At 46.5% G+C, this 20,868-nt stretch overlaps 2 protein-coding genes across 9 annotated transcripts in view; one reads left to right on the top strand and one right to left on the bottom strand.

Annotated features, from left to right (window-relative positions):
* klf12b (Kruppel like factor 12b) overlaps positions 1-13,829 on the top strand; it is a 43,404-nt gene extending 29,575 nt beyond the window's left edge. For 4 of the 5 annotated variants that reach the window (XM_028990703.1, XM_028990700.1, XM_028990699.1 and 1 more), the window contains 3 exons: positions 714-849; positions 5,991-6,142; positions 7,759-12,227. In XM_028990703.1, the coding sequence (XP_028846536.1) occupies positions 714-849; positions 5,991-6,142; positions 7,759-7,940 (470 nt within the window). In that variant the 3' untranslated portion in view covers positions 7,941-12,227. Of the gene's footprint in view, positions 1-713; positions 850-5,990; positions 6,143-7,758; positions 12,228-13,481 lie in introns of those variants that run through there. The other variant, XR_003750739.1, reaches the window with a different exon arrangement.
* A 161-nt stretch (positions 13,830-13,990) lies between these two features.
* klf5b (Kruppel like factor 5b) lies at positions 13,991-18,007 on the bottom strand. Of its 4 annotated transcripts, none has more exons than XM_028990704.1 (4): positions 17,881-18,007; positions 15,904-16,654; positions 15,691-15,750; positions 13,991-15,245 (listed from the first exon to the last, which is right to left on the bottom strand). In XM_028990704.1, the coding sequence occupies exons 1-4, from the start codon at positions 17,887-17,889 to the stop codon at positions 15,067-15,069; spliced, it is 999 nt and encodes a 332-aa protein (XP_028846537.1). In that variant the 5' UTR covers positions 17,890-18,007; the 3' UTR covers positions 13,991-15,066. The 4 variants fall into 4 exon arrangements, with proteins under 4 accessions (XP_028846537.1, XP_028846539.1, XP_028846540.1 ...); XM_028990706.1 differs by lacking the exon at positions 17,881-18,007 and adding an exon at positions 17,614-17,862; XM_028990707.1 differs by lacking the exon at positions 17,881-18,007 and adding an exon at positions 17,092-17,452.
* Between the last annotated feature and the right edge of the window lie 2,861 nt (positions 18,008-20,868).

Below are 20,868 nucleotides of genomic sequence, written 5' to 3'. Positions count from 1 at the left end.
TTTCTTTGTTAAATAATACCACACTCCCACGGCCACAAACCACACTTATATTCAACCAAACTAACCCACACAAGCCCACCCTGACCAAAACCACACACAGCCCAACCAATAAAAGCGGCTAATGCAAACACGGTACACCCAGCTCCAAACAATGTTCCACACTGTGCCACACAGTTTAGCCAAGCGCTCACAGACAGCATTAAGTGCAGAGAGACATTACAGCTACAGCTGTAGAAGGTTAAGTTGGGAGCTTTAAAGGAGGCATTTGGGTTTGAAATTCAATCAATGATTAGAAATGAAATTCATATGTAGGTTTTCATTGGCATAATATGACCTGTAGGTACACATTATTATGTTGTTGTAAGCTTAGAATGAACTTTTTACAATGGAAATATTTGGCATTTACACTGGAAATATATGCAATTTTGTTCTACTGAAGCCGAGAGAGCATGTATGTTGCTTTACATTGAAGCAGTAGCATGAATCTTCTACTGATGTATCTTAGGTCACCTATAAAAGGGAGGGGTGAAAGGTGAGGGTTTTTCAATAAGTAAATCTGCAGCATTATTTCTACAAGATACATGCACCTTTCCCATTCAAAATTTTAATTACATATTAAACCTTTTGTAAACTAATGCATCTGTATGAAGGATAACCAGCCACACACGTTGTCTCAATATCACTAATCAGCTCTTCTCTTTTCTCCATGGCAGCACATACAGACCCTAACGGCCTGTCGCCAAGACAAATCAAAAGTGACAGTGACGATGACGACCTGCCAAATGTGACCTTGGACAGTGTTAATGAAACCGGATCCACCGCGCTGTCTATAGCGCGGGCTGTACAGGAGTGAGTATCACCGCCCTCTTCCCTGCCTCTGCACTCTCCTCTGATACCAGGGTATTTTAATGGTGCTAAGACCACCACAGTGACATACTGGCTCGTATTTTTCCCAGCGCTATGCACAACGTAGTGTGTGTGTGTGTGTGTGTAATTGACATTTCTCACGCACCCTCCTTTCTAACTGTCAATAATGTAAAGCCCCTCCTGTTAATACGTTACAAGATGGAGTGTAGCGTAGCGTCCGTCTCTTCCCTTCCTCCCCAGTTTTCACCCCATTCTCTACAATCGTTGTACCCCTTGTCCTCAAGGTACGTCTAACGTGACGTCGGCTGGATACACCTTGGGACCACGCCCACTGCCAACAATAACATGCAGATTATCAGCACTTAACTCTGGGACAGTACAGCTACTAATGTCATTTAATGTCACAAGAAAGAGCACAAGCAGAGGAAATATTCATCTTCCAGCCACAGCCCGTTGCTGTTCATTTGCATTTTTTTCTGTAAACTTTTTCTAGACACCCCATTGCACCGGTCTTTAACGCGGTTAAAAACCAGCCTCCGTAGTTAAGGGCCTATTGATTAGGATGTGGCCAAATGCTGCTCCCCGTGTTCCTGGGGCTTTTTGAAGTTGCCGGCGTGTAGGCGGCTTCGCTTGTGTCTCTGCTCTCGTGCCGCACGCCCATCTGTCTTCAATCAGATGAGTCGGCTCAGGGCTTCCCCGTTTCGTTAGCGCCGGTGACATGATCAAAACCAGAGTCTGCCTTTCAGCATAGCGTGTCGTAAAACACAGGGCTAGTCATAAAAAAAAGAAAGAAAAATAGTCTGCCAGCCAGACTTTGTGCCTCCGCCCGGGCCGAGGATTATTTCGACCATCGCTTCGGAAAGTATTCCAGGATTCCTACCAATGTCATAGTTTTGCTAATGACGCAGAGTAAATGTTTCCTTCGCTCGGAGTGAGCGCTGGGCCCTGTATGAGTTGTGCTGGCAGCGGAGCTGGGGGCACGGTGCCACGCTGGAGTTGTGAACGTTGAAAGTGTTTGTTGTGTGGGTAGGCGTTTGATAAAAAGCGCTCAGGCCTGTAATTGTGTGAGTGCAGACGACAGCGATCGTGCCTTGACTGGTACTTTTTACGGAGGTCGAATGTCACACAGGTTGGCGGCTTCTCCATGGGCACGTAGGCTGGCGGTGGTTTCTCACCAAAGTTGAAATGGTATGAGCGGTGTCAAAAAGTTGCGAACGGCGAGGTGAAAAACGCTGTAAGCGTTTCGCGCAGAGCTCCTGGAGTGACTTCTTTAAACATCCTCTGGCTGGAATGGCACCTCTCCAGACAGCATATGGCGCCACGTGTAGCGGGACGACAGGTCTCATCACTCACGCGCGTCCCTCCTTTAGTAACTCGCTCAGCCTGCCCCAGGGCAGAACTGTCCCGGCGACCAGTTGTTCCATCCGTCTCTCCACCTGGAGAAGCAGGGAGGACGAGGGCGAGCGAGCGAGAGAGAGAGAGAGGGGAACTGAAAGGAGTACAGCCTGTTCCTATAGGCGTGTTTATGTATGTGCACGTACTGTACATGTACAGGCCTGTGCGTTCCGGCGGAGTCACACTCGCACGTGACACCTTCGCTCTTGGCAGTGTTGGTGCGTGTGAACCGGTGTGTGAAAAATGTGTGTTTTGTGGATGTGTGTGCAAGTGTGACAACCTGCACTTTTACTGCATGTATAGAGGACGTGTGTCCGGCTGTGTGTGCACTTACATTCTTCTGTCAATACTAAATGGTTGCATGCTCATGTTCCGACAGTGTCAGAAATCCAGGATGACCCTGCCACAGTGTGTGTGGTGGTATAATCTGGGCACGTCTGCTGAATGGCCAATAAGAATGCAACATGCAGTGCAACATGTATTATCATAGCATGCAAAACTCATTTTTTTCTCCACTACATGTATGCTAATGACGCTTGGTGCTTGTGAACCTTCCATAAAAATTAACATTCCTCGTGCGTCTTTTGCAAAAGATTATTAGAATCCTGTTGTAATGATCCCGAGACTTTGCCGAAATAGTACGTTATAGCAACGTGTGTGACTTCCCTAGCAACATCTTACATATGCATGAGCAGGGGAAAGCTATTGTTAGTGGTCCCGGTGAAGTCAGCCAGAACCTCAGGGACCTACCGTCCTCACTGGCGGAGTAGAGCGATGGCGAGTGTGTGACTGACATGATGTCGTCATCATTTTCATCCCGTTCGGCCAGTGTGTATGGCTTTTTTCCGCTCTTTTGTACAGTTTGCCAGAAGGGTAAATCATCTGAAGCTCTGTAGGTGGAGCCCGTCTTCTGTAATCCCTCCCGCGCTTCCGTTGGCCATTGTGCTGCCGTGGTCAAGCCGTGGGTTTGTTCTGTGCGCGTCCTTAGAGAGACACGGCGGGGCTTGTTGTGACACCCGTCCAGGGAGCATGTCAGAGCGCTGTCTGGCAGCGCTGCATAGGAAAAAAGCCACTCACAGGTGACTCGGAGGGGGAAAACAGAGACAAAGGGAACAAAAGAAAAAGAGTCCAATCCTATTTGAAACAGACGGGAGCCTTTCCTCTTCCCTTCGGACCTCGGGGAGCAGACATATGCATGTACAAAGCCGGGATGTTATGGCGGTGGGGTTCATGGCGGGCCGATTTACTGTTGTTTTTGTTTTTTTTCTCATGTAGCGCGCTAGCTGTTAACCGTGGCCCTTCCTCTGACATCACATTCAATTATCATTTATTGTTTTAAATGATCACAGCCTCAGTCCTGCTCAAGCACCTTATGCAAAGTTCACACTGACTTAAGATGTCGTAAGGGTCAGAATGAAAAGATATGTGAAAATGACAAGCTTCTTGCTGAAGAATAAGTTGTTTGTTCAACAACTTAGTTCTATTTATTTGACATTTAAAAAAAAATGGGCACATTGTGGGCAGTATGCCCACCCCTCTCCATCGTTCCATGTCCTGCACTCTTATTGGTCATATCTCTCTTAGTCTACTATATATCTGGTTGCAGTCTGTAGTGAGTCGGCAAATATCTTTTACCAAAAGACAAAAGGGGCAGTGGTGGCCTAGAAGGGGCAGTGGTGGTCTAGAGGTAAAGGAAGCAGCCCCGTAATCCGAAGGTTGCCGGTTCGAATCTCGATCCGCCAAGGTGCCACTGAGGTGCCACTGAGCAAAATACCATCCCCACACACTGCTCCTCGGGCGCCTGTCATGGCTGCCCACTGCTCACTCAGGGTGATGGATTAAATGCAGAGGACACATTTCACTGTGTGCACCATGTGCTGTGCTGCTGTGTATCACAATGACACTGTATTATAACGGTTGGCTTTCTCAGATCAACTAGAATTGTGTAGTAAAAGGCTACATTTACATTGCATTTTACATTTATGGCATTTGGCAGATGCCCTTATCCAGAGCGACTTACAACGGACTTTCATGTTACCATCAATGAAGTCATCAGTTCTGCTTCACTAGGACTCAAAACCATGAATACAATCATTTTATTTCAGTTGAAGTTTTTCTTACATAAATAAGATACCACTGGGGCAGTGGTGACCTAGCGGTTTAGGAAGAGGCCCCGTAATCAGAAGGTTGCCAGTTCGAGTCCCGGTCCACCAAGGTGCCACAGAGCAAAGCGCCGTCCCCCCGGGCGCCTGTCATGGCTGCCCACTGCTCACCAAGAGTGATGGTTAAAAGACCTATATTGTTGTGTGCTCTGCTGCAGTATATCAGAATGACAATCACTTCACTTTCAAAGTCAGACTACAAGTCTATTTAGCTGTTTGTCAAAAAAAAATCTGTTTGTCTCCAGATATGCCCACAGTTAAAGGTTAAGGCCACACTGCAGTGGCAGTAGAAGTGACACTGGGGCGTGACTCCATGACTTATGTCGGGTTAGCTGAGTTCTCTCAGCTGAGTTGCAGTAATTCCAGAAGCTGATGTTGATTACATGGTGCCATGACTGTCAGGTGCTGCTTTGCTGCCCCCCTTCTCTGATTCATGCTGCCTTGTTGTTATGTTCCTCTCTCCCCCCTCCCTCGCTGGCCCTGTAGTTGTCTTTTTGGTTGTTTCCCTGTTTCCTCGCCTTAGTTCCCCCCAGTTCTCTGTGTACGTCTGCTGTCCCCTCCCTCTCTCCCTTGCTGCGCAGTGGGTGAGGGGAACTGGAGTTCAGCTTCATTTCTGACACATTCGCTCATATCCGCTAGGCCCTGGCCTGGCGACACTCCAAGAGCAACAGGTGATCCCTCAGGCAGAGGAGGGACAGGAACTGGGCCGGGTGTGGTGGAGACATTTCACTGGAGGGGTCGTCTAGCCCCGCCCTCCCCCTTCTTGGCTGTGGCCGTGTGTCCTGCCAGTCAAAAGGCACAGGGGTTACCGAGTTCTGCTGAAAGAGAGAACGCAGAACACAGGCACGGGTTGCCAAGAGGGATGGAAAGCTAGGAGCCTAATGCAACTTCCTTCCAGCTCTTAAGGACACCCTAATATGCAGACAGAGAGACAGAAAACAGTCAGACAGCCAGACTGACACACACACAGAGACGACTTGGCAGGTGCTGTTCCTGTGTGCAAGAGCACGACTGACGTGGCTCGTGTTTCTGCTCCAACTCCCCGCCACCGCTTAACGCTGTCAATTGAAAACAGCCATCTGAATGTGCATGCGGAATTATTGACATGCACAGTTACAATGGCAGATGATTAAAGGTGATACTTCAGGGTCACTATGCTTTATACAGCAAACAGGGCTTCAGAACATAGACAAATGCAATCATAGTCTGAGAAAAGGAGACACTCCACTTGGACAATTTATCTGGGTGTGCAGAGTCATGTCGAGTCTATTTCATAGTACAGTAGCCCCATTTAGTGGCCAAAAACAGTTACTGCATTAAAGACACTATACTGTTACAGGCATGGATTTCCGAGTCATTGTTTTTTTTGGGCAAAATGTTATATAGACTACCATTGATGAGGTTAAAAGACATTTGTTATGCGCCTAATAGAACATTATAAAACGTTAAGTGAACAATGATTTCACCATTATTCAAATTTATGTAGTCCTGAGTGTGTTGCTCACAGTCACTTTGTATATACGGTAAATGTGAGACGTTGTCTTTCTGTGTGCGGTTGAATTTCAGCTCCATGTTCAGTATTGACAGCATACGCCGACCTCGGAGGTCGGAGTCCCCGGACTCCAAGAAGAGGCGCATCCACAGGTGTGACTTTGACGGCTGCAATAAGGTGTACACCAAGAGCTCACATCTGAAAGCACATCGGAGAACGCACACAGGTCAGTCCATGGGCCCTGGCCCCCACCATGAGGCCACTTTCAGAACTGCACAACTTGATTGCACTTTCGGTACAGTTGTGGCCAAAAGTTTTGAGAATGACACAAATACGGGTTTTCACAAAGTTTGCTCCTTCTGTTTTTGCCCGGAAAATTAATTTAATCCCAAATAAAACAGTTCCACTGCATTTCAGCCCTGCTACAAAAGGACCTGCTGAGATAATTTCAGTGGTCCTCTTGTTAACACAAGTGAGAGTGTTGACAAGCACAAAGCTGGAGATCATTCTGTCATGCTGATTGAGTTAGAACAGCAGACTGGATGCTTTAAATGGAGGGTGATTCTAAAAATCATTGTTCTTCCTCTGTTAACCATGGATACCTGCAAGGAAACACATGCAGTCATCATTGCAATGCATAAAAACTGGGCTTTACAGGCAAGAATATTGCTGAAACTAAGATTGTACCTAAATCAACCATTTATCAGAAGTTCAAGTGTTGTGAAGAAAGCTTCAGGGTGCCCAAGAAAGTCCAGCAAGCAAAGGATCGTCTCCTAAAGATGATTCAGCTGCGGGATTGGAGTTCAACCAGTGCAGAGCTTGCTCAGGAATGGCAGCAGGCAGGTGTGAGTGTATCTGCATGCACAGTGAGATGAAGACTTTTGAAGGATGCCCTGGTGTCAAGAAGGACAGCAAAGAAACCACTTCTCTCCAAGAAGAACATCAAGGACAGACTGATATTCTTCTAAAAGTACAGGGATTGGACTGCTGAGGACTGGGGCAAAGTCATCTCTGATGAAGCATCCTGAGACCATTCATGTATGGGACTGCTTCTCATCCAAGGGAGTGGGCTCACTCACAATTTTGCCTAAGAACACACTCATGGATAAAGAATGGTACCAAACATCCTCCGACAGGAGCCTCTCCCAACCAAGAACACTTTGGTGAAGAAGAATGACATAAGGCCAAAGTGGCTCGGGGAACAAAACATTTCAATTTTGGGTCCATGGCCAGTAAACTCCCCAGACCTTAATCCAACTGAGAACTTGTGGTCAGTCCTCAAGAGGCGGGTGGACAAACAAAAACCCACAAATTCTGACAAACTTTGAAAAAAAGGGCCAACTCTGCAAATAAAAGTCTTGAAAAAAAATGCTTGTTATTATATTTCAACTTGTATATTATTTTACACCACAGAAACAACTGAGAAACAGATCTAAAAACATTGAAGCAGCAAACTTTGTGACAATCATTATTTGTGTTAAAGGGTGTGTTAGCCACTAAATACACTACTATTCATTATATTTTGTTAATACACAAGGTATACATTAGAAACATCAGTGTTACGTCAAGTTATGTCATTCATAAATAAATTATGGCAAAATGAACTCCCTTTCGTGCTAATAATTCAAAGGAATTCAGTCACCGGTGTGCCGATATCAATTATTTATGATGGCATTGAATTTATCTCCACCTGTTTCAAATTGCAGATCTAAGTTCATGACAGGAGATTCTAATAAAGCGTCCATTTATCAGCCATTTATGATTGCATGAAATGCATGAATTTATGAATAAATTTGAATCAGTCGGTTAGTTTGTAAACTGGCTGTGTTTCGTTGGCTACAGGTGAGAAGCCATATAAATGTAACTGGGACGGCTGCACGTGGAAGTTTGCGCGCTCCGACGAGCTGACCCGGCATTACAGGAAGCACACCGGCGTCAAGCCATTCAAATGTGCAGACTGTGACCGCAGTTTCTCGCGCTCGGACCACCTGGCACTGCACCGCCGCCGACACATGCTGGTCTGAGGCGGCCGAAGGACTGTTGAACCCTCCGCACCCTTTCACAGGCACGCACGCACACACACACGCACACACACACACACACTCTGACCCAAAAACACACAGCAGTACAAACACACAAGGGAGAGCTGGATCTTTCCTCCGAGGGCTTTCTGTAGGCCTGGAGCCGTCGATCGTCCCCCGCTGCACATTGACAGAGGACACCCCCCCCATCCACAGACACAGAAAGGTGACTCAGAGGTGGAAGGTCACCATACGATTGGAGCTACAGGGTGGAAATCCTTTATTTCCAGCTCCTCTCTGCTTTTCTTTCTCAAGAGTGGCTGATGTCGTCGTTTTGGGCAAACAGATTTTTTTCTTCCGTTCTCCTCACAGCATATTTTGATTTTTTTTTGTCTTTCAAATGGCTGCTTCTCTGCATCTACAATGTGAAGAACTCTGCAGAACAGGAAGGCTGTGTTCACACTTTTGGCCTGGACAAGGCCACACCGAGCCAGAACCGAGGAGTGGAGGGGGCACAGCCACGTTCCTCCAAAAACAAACATGGATAAAAAGACAGTATTCTTGCACAGTAACCCTCCACGACTCTGTGCATTAGGAGCTCAGGTCATCTGGGCACAGGGTTGTTCCCATGGAGACCAGAGAAACTGCTATGGAAACATGTGGAACGGCGCGGGCCAGTGATTCAGAGGTGGGAGGAGCTGAGAGTCTCATCCGCTCAAGGTCAGCCAATCAGCTAATGAGATTATTCCCACAATAAGGCACAGTAAAGTGAAAATTAAAAGAAAAAAGAAAACACTTCCACAGTCATTATAGTACCGTGCAGTATGTGTGATTTATTTTGGTATCGGTTTTCATCAGTCAAGGTTTTTTTTTTAGATATAGGTCTTTTTTTATGTATAGGCCAGAAATCTGCCCTTTGTGACATTTCCTATCAAGCCGACTAGCTTTACAGATTTTTTTTTTTTTGTGGAAATAAAAAAGAAGAATTGTGATTGGTGCATTTTGTGCTGTGATTAGCGACCAGTAAAGTGCAATCTCTTGGAAGTAAATATAGTTTTAGTATGATATCTTTGGTTGTTTTCTGTTAATGTTACCTTGCTATATCTTGCTTGCTTTGATATACAGTGAGTCGGAAGGAACGAGGGGGGGGGGTCCTGCTTTTGGACCAAGCGGGTGGTGAACAATCAGTCGTGCTTTCTGTTGTCTGTGACGTCCCACACTAAAGCACCTTACACGTCAAGGCCTGACGGGGCAAAAAGCGTACGGAAATGTCCAGAGAGGGCCGCTGTTGTTGAACGAGTTAATGAGCAATACGAAAGACCCTCTGTTGAAGACAGTGAGGAGCAAGAGCCTCTTGCTCTCCATTTCCTGTACTACTAAATTATAAACTGAGTACGACTTGCATTTTGTACAATTCTACTCGTGCCACCCTGTTTTCTACACCGCGGAGTTGTCTCCATGCTTGTAATGCAGAATGCTGAACAATGTCTCCCTCTACAGGCAGTGCAACGGTATTGCATCCTAACAGGCCTGTAGGTGTTTCCCCCGCGACCCCGTATTTGTCAGGTTGTGGTGTCGGGGTGGGGTTTAAATAATATGTTAATTGATACATTAATAACTTAATTTTGGGCTACATTGGAATGGGGTCAGACTGAAAATTGATTATTTACAGAAATAATATCTTTAATATTAATTATATCTAATTAGGGAGACCGGTGATTATGACGAAGTGTGAGATATATATATATATATATATATAAAAAGAGACATTTTTATAGCAGTGCTGTACAGGTTCCTGATTCCAGTTTAGGGTTTTTAATGCATCACTGAAGTATGTACATTTTTATAAATATGTGTCTACAGTTCCGCTCATACCTCTTTAATACAAATAGACTCAAGTCTAGTTTGATTTGAAAAAAGGAGAGTAAACACTGTCACCTTTCAATAAAAAAAACAACAGGTAATTCTATAGAGCAACAACAAGGATATTAATAATAATCATAATTGTATCATGTTCAAAGTTCAAATTTAATTGCACTACTGTTTTGAAATAATTTGATTTTAAATTCATGAAAACTATTTCACGTTGATCAAAGCGAGTGTGAATGCATGCTTCGCCACAGACTCACTGTAATGAAGGTTTAGCAAGAATATTTAATTTAATTGGTTTAAGAACAGCGGGAGACGCTCATCACTGTAATCCCTTCACCCCCCCTCCCCGGACGCACCGTGATTCAGTGCTGAATCAGGCTGGGATTATCGACATACAACATCAGAGAGATAACGCAAGCTGTTCCTCATGCTTATCATGGTTATATCGGTTTCATATTAGCTTGTAACGCATGTATCTGTCTACATTTTATTTCCCATGCCCGTGGGGGCCGACACGCATCATCAGCACCTTGTTTTATAGAGTACGTTCAGTTATACACAATAACAGTAACCGTTAATGTATTTTATAACCAGATACTGTACTTTCTACAGTGTGGGGCACTTCATCTTTGAATATAAATATTTTCATGATAAAAAAAAACTTTTAAAATGTTGTAATATATGTGAAAGTAAAAAAGAAGAAGTAATAATTCAAGTTTTACAGGCTTTATATACCTATGGAATAATAGGGCTTTTCTTTTTTTTCATTTTTAATACAAGAAAATAACTTTATATGTATGCAGATTTTACCTGATTTGATATACGGTGGGTCTATTGACGATTTGTAAAGGTTTAGTGTTTTAAGTATTCTACAAACACGTTTATATCGGTCAGCAAAAATGTGACAGAACAATCTCCTCTTGAAATTTTGCGTCTGGTGCTTGAGAGTCATGCATGGGAGGCGTCGCCTTCATCCCCACCCATCCACATATCGCCGGAGCAATCGTCAGAAATGCAGACAGGTACATCCAAGTTGATCTTTTTATATGTGTATGATTTCACTTTTTCATCAGATCTTTTCCAAATTCAGCACGCTTACACCTTATCACCCATAGCCGTGTATTCATTTCATGACTTGGATCATGATTAAATAACAAAAAAGACTGTCTGTATGAGATGATTGCTCTCACTAAGGGCTGAATTCAACCCCGGTTATTTTTTCATCAGCATTTTTCGACCAGTTTCATCACTTGGACGGAAAAATAACGAATTCAGCTGCTTTCTCGTGTTCGTGGATTCATGGCCCTACATGCCCATGTACCATGCAGTAGCGTGAGTGCATGCATTCCTCTTTCTGTTGATTTTTATTGGCATAATTTTGTAATGGCAAGCAGGGTCAAAGTTATGCAATAATGAATAGTGCCTCCTGTTACAGTGTAATGCAAGTGCATAAAACAAAACAAATATATATATAGCACCTCAACAATAATCAGTAACCCCCCTCACTCCAACACCTTCAATGAAAAGTTTGTAATTCACAAAAAGAACACACAGAAAAGAAGCACACCCCCCTCCACATGCATTCTTTCTCTGAGATGCACTGAAAGCCTTATTTGTTGTCCCAGCGCCGCTTGCTGTCATGCTTGTCTCCTATGGAAGCTGCATATGTCGTGCGTGTGGATGTATTTTACGATGAAAAACCTCAGTGGGCGGATGGGACTCGTCGCGACGCTCGGCTTCTAGTCTTACCTCTCGGATGTTGCACATTTCATTCTTTCCCCCGTCCCCCCCTTCCCGTGCCAGTCTCAGAAAGGCTAAGTGTTAATTTGATTCAAACTCTGGGGTTTTTACTGCAGTTTTTTTTCACAGGGGAAAAGTACATAAATAAATACATAAATAAACGTCCAATGAATGTGCAGAGACTGGGACACCATCCCGCTACCTGGTTGCGCTCATCGCTTTTTAATCCCATCGTCTGTACTACATCGCTCTCCTGTTTTTATATCAGCGACCTTCATTCTTTTCTCCTCTGCGTAGTTACTCTAATGCCTTTGTTCGAAAAATTTGTGGATATTCTGTAATTGTTGTTCTTATATTTATGTATAGTATGTGTATTGTAAATATATGCAGAGCTTTTGTTACTTTTTTTTCCTTGTTTTTGCGCTGCCCCTCAGTCCAGAGAGCCAGAAATCCCAATACCTGAGAAAAAACAAATGTTGGTTTCCTTTTTGTTTAGTTTATTTTGTTCTCCAAAAAAAGTTGTATAAATATTCTGTAAGTGCTTTTGCTTTTTTTTCCCCCCTCCTCTATATTATTTTTCATATGCATTGAGCTGTGAAATAAATTTGAGTTCAACATGTTAATGTATAGTAATTTGAATGGAGGCATGAAGGCAAATAAAGTTGCTTTTTGTATGTATGTCCAATTCACGCACTTATAACTACCTAACAACTGATAACCAGTCTTTCTACTGCTACATCGCGTAAGAATTGGAATATTCTGGAAAAGATCATTTCATGGTGTGGCATTTCGGCAACTTTACAGAAGGGCAAAAAAAAAATCACCAACTTTTGATCAAACTTTTTGTTTAATTCATTTTCTTTAAAAACCTGGATGACAGTATATATAATGAACAATACTTCGTATGTTATTTTAAAATAATTACCTACATTTTTATATAAAAACATTTATTTGGCACCTGTATGATCTGTTTTTTGTTTAATATCTCTAAAAACAGACATAGTAGATCCTTGGTAGTATATATGTATAGTTTGCCTAAAATGTGACTTTTGCTTCTACAGTTTTCATAAATTTATTTAAAAAGTATTGACTGCATAAATGAATTTGGTCGAACATTTCTGTATTGTGAATCCTATTCAATTAACACAAAGTGTTACCTTTCTGGTTTAATGTGATAATGTGATTATATTGAAATTACCTGAACTTTTCTCAGGCCGGGTCATTTTGCCTGGGGGGGGGGCAGGTGTGGGAAATGCAGAATCACTAATGCTTTCTTAAGCATGGGCGTTGGACACAATTACAGGTTTGCTCTCGACATCAGTCGCTGTCAGTTCATGCACGTGGAAAGGTTGCGGACGATTAAGAAAACATGTTCTATGCTGCACCGCAGCAATAGAAGCCGGATTGGGATCCACATTGTCCTTCTGGGTGACAAATTGCATGCAAACTAGTGCAAATGCAAGTACTTATGTTTTTATTTAATGATGAACCACGCCTAACACCCAATATAATGGAAATGACAGACTAATACAGGGATGATGAGTCTTATGTCAGGCCTGTTCTACAAGTTTCAGCTTTAGCTCTTCTCCTCGCCATTAGGGAAGGTCGTTGTGGGCGGTTCGCTGCAGGCAGGGCGGGTCCTGCCAACAAGCCAGAACATCTCCTGTCTCGGCCCTGCCACGCTCACCCATTAAAAAAATGAGGCATGGATAATAAAGGAATCTACGGTTGCGAGGTGGAGGTGTTCGACATGCGGCCGGGGGAATGCCGCTGTTGCCAGCTTGATGCATTTGTGACTTTGATTACACTAATTACACATGACCGATGGTTAAAGCGAGGTCTACGTCTGCAGATATAACTCATAAAATGCTTATATGAATGATGAAGACTCAAATATTTAAGCTATCTTCTCATTTTTTGCTTTTTTTTTAGGACAGTCGGATTTGGAACCTTCATGGGATAAAAGCATCTGCTCGGCTCTCACTAAACCACCAAAGTCTGACTGGGACCAGTACAACCAGCTGGGACAGTCAACTGTACAATATTATTGAATCTGACACACCCAGCATTGTGTGCAGCGGTTGAGTAACGATGGAGATTAAGGAAGCGCATGCTCGTCCTTACTCAACTGTGGAAGGTGCATTTAGCAAGACTTCTTCTGTGGCACAGAGGGCCAACAGCGCACATCTATAGTTAGAATAAAGGTGATTGTTTTCACAGACAGTGTGTGCAGAGGTTCTTCAGAACAGGCAGAACGTGCAGCAACGCCTGCAACAGACCCAATAAAATATCGTCTAATTGAAAGTTATTTCAGCCTCGAAAATAATCACAGTTCTACTAAACGATATCTACAATTACATTAGGGAAACTAGTGAAATATGTATGTTGGCAGAGGTAAAACAGCATTAGCAAACAAGACAAATGATTAAAGCAACAATCTGTTACTCCACCAAAATCAGCATTTACTTTTTTTTAATTTTTTTGTCAGTAGGCATTGGAAAATAATTCAAAGTTTCACATGAACATTTAGATGAACAGAAAATGGAAACTCACACAGCTTCTTGAAAATAATATATATTTACATTTAAAACGTCGCCTTTAAATAGCTCCCAAAGACGTTCCCGTAACCTGTTTACAAACTGGGCCCAACACTTTATGATTCAGCAAAAAAGTAAATAAGGTGGTTCACATGTGAAATATGCCGAGGAAGAAGCATCAGCCGGTTTTAGTTTTTTTATCTGACACAACTCAGACCAGTTCCGTGAAACAGAAGGATTGCAGATGATGAACCCTGTCACGCCCGTCACATCCGCTCTATTGAGGCAAATAGTTTCACCTGTACAGACTCATGCCTTTCACCCCCCCCCCCACTTCAACGGAGCGGTAATAACCCTTTCTGTATGCAAATGAAAGGTTGCATCGCGCGTCTGGAGCCTTCCACGCACGTTGCATCTTCGCTTTAGGGAGAATGCGGCTCTGATAAGCCACATCGCGTCATCTGGTTTTGCATATTAGAGGACCAAACCAAACCAAAAAGTACTTATGCTGTTATTGATGCTGTTTCATTTGTTTGAATATGCTGGCCTTCTGACCATAATCCTAATTTCTCCGGTACCTACAACATATACAAACGTCAAACTCACCCAAAATACAACAACAACAAAAAATATGAAAATCTGAGCATGGTTACCCAGAAGCACATTCAGATATTTTCAAAAGAACACAAAACCTAAAAATGAAATAAAAAAAAAATAAAAAAATGGAATACAGCGAATAACCGTCAGAATAAATACGGTGTCCCAGTTCCCCCAGTGAGTTCCCCCAGTGTCCCCAGTCCACCCAAAACATGTAGAGTAGCGTACGGTTCGCGGTTGGTGTTGTGACAGCCCTGCTCTGGGGCTGGAGGGGGGGCCTGGCGAGAAACGTTGGGGTTCGGGCGTTCTGTACAGTAGCACCCTCGACTCCTCCTCCTGGCCCCGCCCCCGCAGGCTGATTAAGAGAGCGAGAAGATCTTCCCCTAGTTCTGGTGCCTCTTCATGTGGAGGGCCAGGTGGTCGGACCGCGAGAAGCTGCGGCTGCACACGGCGCACTGGAAGGGCTTGGCGCCCGTGTGCTTCCTGAAGTGGCGCGTCAGCTCATCGGAGCGGGCGAAGCGCCAGTCGCAGCCCTCCCACGAGCACTTGTACGGCTTCTCGCCTGAAATGCAACACAACGCGATACGGTTTCAGCGCGATAAAGGTCACGGGGTCAAAGAATGGCCGCGAGTTGGTTTTATGCCCCCCAAATGTCGTTTAGTCTTACATTAAGAGTTCTTGTAATGCGGGAGCGCTCCAGAATACGAATGGAATGCCCGCACGTGCCAGGCGGCATATTTCTGCCTGGCAACATAACATGCGCGACCCCCCTAAATATAAAACCCTCCCACCATAAAAAAAAAAAATAATAATAATACATTTACAGCATTTATCAGACGCCCTTATCCAGAGCGACTTACAATCAGTAGTTACAGGGACAGTCCCCCCCTGGAGACACTCAGCGTTAAGTGTCTTGCTCAGGGACACAATGGTAGTGAGTGGGATTTGAACCCGGGTCTTCTGGAGTGTGTTACCCCACTAGACTACCACCACCCCACCCGTCTTACCTGTGTGGGTCCGCAAATGGGCTTTCAAATGTGAGGATTTGGTGTAGACCTTCTTGCAGCCTGGTCCCCGAGAAAAAAAAAAAAAAAAAACCCAAAAAAAGATGGTGTTAAATATCAAAGGCTCACGTGAAGAAGCCGATTTTTACCGCCCAGCGAGCCACTCACACTGGAAGCCATTTCTAAATATACGCGACGGAAATAGCCGCTCCGTACCTGGCACGTCGCAGTGATGTATTCTCCGCTTGTCAAGGTCGGGGTTGCTCCTCCGGTTGTACCTGGCAGCCGCGGCTCGGGGGGGCGTGGGCGCGGCGGCGGCGCCGAGGCCGGGGTCCCGCGCCGCCATCTTGCAGGCGATGGTGGCCGCGTAGGAGGGCGGCGGCGACAGGTTGTGCAGGAGGTCTTTGCACCGGTCGGGGCTGCCGGGCTCCGAGCTGGGGGGAGAGGGTGGGAGGTAGCCGGGTTTGTGGCGGCCCGGCGCGCCGCGGCCCCCGCCGCACTCGGGGCCGCCGCCGTAGGCCGCCACCGGCTGGGCCGGGCCGGCGCGGGGGTCCTCGCCGGCGACCAGCGTCTCCAGGTCCGAGTTCAGGAGCTGGAATAGGGGGATGTCGTGAAGGTCGAGGGGAGACGTGACCGCCTCCTGCTTGACGAAGACGCCGCTCGCTGGGTCTGCGGACGCGCTGAACAGGCTGGTGTACTCCGGGGGGTGGGTGGAGGCCATGCCGCCGGGGCAGCTGGGATACAGCGCCGGCTGAGCGGGCTCGGTCTTAATGTGGGGCGCGGCCGCGAGCACGGGGCTGCAGAAACCGGGCCGCAGGTAGGTGACGTCTGGGAGGAAGGCGGCGTTCATGCTGGCGGCGTGGAGAGAAACCTGCACTTGGCCTGCAGAGCTGTTCCTGCAGAACTTCTTGTCTTGAGGGATCCCTTGAGAATGAAGCTGGAAATACTTGTCCATCGCTGATTTCATCTGGAAACAAATCAGAAATGAAAAACCATGAATCCCCCATAAAAGCTCGCCTGCTATACAACTGGGTGTAAATTATACCCGATTGAAAAGAATCGACCAGCGACTGAAGCCGGGAACATAATAGCAGCGGGGCACCGTAAACCGACTCGGATTTGGTAATAAAATATTATAAATATCATTACATCCATGGGTGGTAGTGGCCTAGTGGCCCAGGAACCAGAAGACCCGGGTTCGAATCCCACTTACTACCATCGTGTCCCTGAGCAAGACACTTAACCCTGAGTGTCTCCAGGGGGGAACTGTCCCCGTAACTACTGATTGTAAGTCGCTCTGGACAAGGGCGTCTGGTAAAGGCTGTAAATGTAGGAGCACAATCTTCGTAACTTCTTGGAGTTCTAACCTGAAAAGGATGCGAGAAGCGGAAAGAGTAGCAACACCTGTTAGTAACTGTGGCCCACGCGTGGAACAGACGCCCCGGCTCGGTAGGGAAATAAACGCCCGGGCCATTACACGCAGCCGCTGTTCATTTTTTTAACTAAAGCGGGGTCGATTCGGCGAGTGGGGCCGAGGCGCCGGGTCCCAGTTGCTGCATTTACGGGGGCCGAGGAGGAGTGGGCCCGCCCCACGCAAGCCCTCCGGCATTGTCCTCGCGATCGGACGCATGAATGGGGACCCCACCCCACCCCCTCCGAAAAGCCCCACACGGAGCGATCCGGCGCCGGATATAGACCCTCCAGCTGCTCGGGGCGCGGAGAGAAGCCCGCAAGTTGTCCGAACGGGAACTTTCACCCCCGCAGGCGGCGACCGAGATCCGGATCGAGCAAAAAAAAAAAAAAAACCCCGAACAGAAGCAGGCTGCGGGCACGTCGTGCGCGGTGCGTGTCTCTCGCTGCCCGACATGCACTGCGGCGACCGTCGGTCAAATATCACACGAACGCGCCGCCGAATCGGCACCTTACCGGAACGCGCGCTCTCGCCGGGATGCGACAAAACTACATTCCTCCTTCATTACGAGGAATATTCCCGGTGGAATCTCGCGATCTTCCTCTCGCCTCCTTCTTGCCCCGCGACGATCTCCGCGCCGGCCGTCAGGACAAACGACCAGGAAAAAATGAAAATAAAATTAAAAAAAAAAAAAACTAAAAAGCCGCAGCGACGGCGGTGACGATGGTGACGGTGAAGGGTTGTTTGCGCGGGAGAAGGCGCGGCGCGGCGCGGCGTCTCACGTTTGACATGTCAAATTACGCAGCGCCACATTTCAATGCCCGACGCGGGGCGGGGCTCGGCGGCGTCTCCGGTCCTCTCCTCGGTGTCGGGGTGCAGCCCGCACACACCCCGCAATAATCACGACGACGGCGACAACAACGAGCCTTTTAAGCGACTTGTAGAGAAAAGAATGCCGCCGTGCGGGTCCATGCAGTCAGAAATGTGACCTTTCAGGATCGGTTAAAGGCCATAAAGGGCATCTTTAGATCTAAGGTACTATTTCACCCGCAGGACCATCAAAGTACCCCATGCTAGGACCAGACTAGACAAATTATTATTTTACATTTACAGCATTTACGTCCAGAGCGACTTACAACAGTAGTTACAGGGACAGTCCCCCCCCTGGAGACACTCAGGGTTAAGTGTTTTGCTCAGGGACACAATGGTAGTAAGTGGGATTCGAACCCGGGTCTTCTGGTTCATAGACGGGTGTGTTAACCACTAGGCTACTACCACCCTATGCACCTTACAACTCTATGGCTGGGTGGTGAGGTGGTCACACAGTACATGACCTTTCACTTTTTGCTTTGTTGACCCCTACTAAAAAAAAAGGAGGAAATAAATGAACTACAGCAGAAAAACCTACTGATAAACACATATGATCAAAAATAACTGTGAAACCGATTGGCACCCATGGGCAGCGTGGGGAGTTCAAGGCCCCGCCCCTCTCCACCATGACTGGGCCTGCAGCCTCATCGACTTAATCAGACAATTAGCATGCAAGATACCTGAACAGCCCCCGAGGGGTTCGTCATGAGAGGCTGCCGATCGATTTTGGGGATTTTGGTCTGGCGACCTTTGCCGCCCTCGTAACGCCATTATTTACAAAAGTGTGCATTTCACTTGATTTCCATGATCGCTTTTGACGTGTCACTGCTTGTGTAATTTATTGTTTTTTTCTCCTTTGTTGAAATATTTGCTGTTGAATTGAAAAAAAAAAAAAAAAAAATCACTGCAGCGTGACATTTAAAAGAAGCTTTAGCACACAGAAGCTTACAGTCTAAAACGTCTAAATTTGTTTATAATTCTTTTCAGAATTAACACTGCTTCTGTAGATTCTATTGGACACATTACATTTACAGCATTTATCAGACGCCCTTATCTAGAGCAACTTACAATCAGTAGTTACAGGGACAGTCCCCCTGGAGCAACTTTGGGTTAAGTGTCTTGCTCAGGGACACAATGGTAGTAAGTGGGATTCGAACCCGGGTCTTCTGGTTCACAGGCGAGTGTGTTACCCACTAGGCTACTACCACCCTGACACTTTTCATTTTTTTTTATTATTTCAGACCCAACTCGGGCATTGACACTGGGGACCGGGTCACTTCATTTCCCCGTCGCTCGTCCCTGGGGCCGTATGTGTTGGTATGCAAGAACGCCGGAGCGCGAGCAGCTGTCTGTGTGGACTGCATGCCTCGTGCCAGGATGCCAGGGGAAGCACCGAAGACGGCAAAGACCCTGCCAGACGGAAATATTGAGAATGGTTTAGATGAAAATAGCACAATATCATGAACGCGCCATGCGCCGCCCTTCAAATGGACGTACAAATGGTCCCGGGGAATTCGAGGACGCCAACCAAAGCAAATGGTCTCAGCAATGATATTAAAAATGACAACTGTGCGGGCGCACAATACAGGTTTACTTAACATCATCTTTGTTCTGTGAAGTGCCACGTTCACTTAAATAAAAATAAAAGGAAATAACCCAGGTTTTGTGGCATGTTCAAACAAAGGTGTGCCCATGTGCTGGCAGAGCAGGTGAAACGTGATGTCAAGACAAAGGCCATGAAACACACACACACACACACACACACACACACACACACACACACATGATTTTAAAAAGTCAAGCAAACAGCTCGCAGAGGAATGAAGAGTTGGATCCTTTTAACGTCTCTAAAAGCCTCTAAAAGCAAATTGGCGGGAAAGGTGACGCGCGAGGATCATCGCGCCCTGTTCGGTCTCTCAATCATCCACTTCCAGTGACTGTGATTTACATCACGGTGTCGGCCAAAAAAAACAAAAAAAAAACGGAAGAAACTTGTTACCTGAGGAGAGGAGAAAAATGTAATAATAAATCTTCTAAGGAAATCTCGCTCCCCCGGAAAGCCTTTCAAGTCGGCCCGCTCTGAGGACGCCGATGCCAATTAGCGCGCCAGCGTTTCTGCAAGAGAGGACGCGTCAAAAGTTGTGCGGCCACGCAACTCGCCCGCAGGGTGACCTTTCGCTTCGACCCCCGCACGGAGACCCTGGGCCCGACCAGGCGGCATCTGTCGCCCTGGCTTATAGAGCGCAGCGCCTGCCTTATAGATCCGTCCCCCCCCCCCCCCCCCCCCCCCCCCCGTCCCCATTGTTAAAAATTCAAATTATGTCCGACAACTGCGGCGCAGACCTAGAAGAATGCCCGGCATGTATGAACAGTGTTGCGGGCCTAATCCTTACCGACATGAGCAAATAGGGGTGTGTAGTAGCCTTAGTAGGTAACACACTCGCCTATGAACCAGAAGACCCGGGTTCAAACCCCGCTTTACTACCATTGTGTCCCTGAGCAAGACATTTAACCCTAAATTGCTCCGGGGGGGGGACTGTCCCTGTAACTATTGATTGTAAGTCGCTCTGGATAAGGGCGTCTGGTAAGTGCTGTAAATGTAAATAAGGTAGATGAAGGTGGGGGGGGGGCGTACCTGCACCAGAGAACCGACTCCGACTCGCGTGGCACAATACGTAAGAAATCAGTCACCTTGCTGCGTGCTACGCCCGTCGGGGCCCGAACGGCCCGTGTGTTTGAATAGCTGAATCACGTCCTGGACAAACTGGACTGGCTGTTGACGGAGGCCGCTGTGCACACGGGGCTAATCGATGGCCGGCGGCCATTGTTAAGACTGAAATTTTTCGTGGCGGGAAAGTTCCTTCCGGCCTGCGTGGTGAGAAGCGGTGCCCCGCTTCTGC

The sequence above is a fragment of the Denticeps clupeoides genome, chromosome 9 (genome assembly GCF_900700375.1).
Source record: "Denticeps clupeoides chromosome 9, fDenClu1.1, whole genome shotgun sequence".
In the NCBI taxonomy this organism is placed as follows: Eukaryota; Metazoa; Chordata; class Actinopteri; order Clupeiformes; family Denticipitidae; genus Denticeps; species Denticeps clupeoides.
The sequence above is the reverse complement of the archived record's forward strand: the minus strand, read 5'-3'. Positions and strand labels throughout refer to the sequence as shown.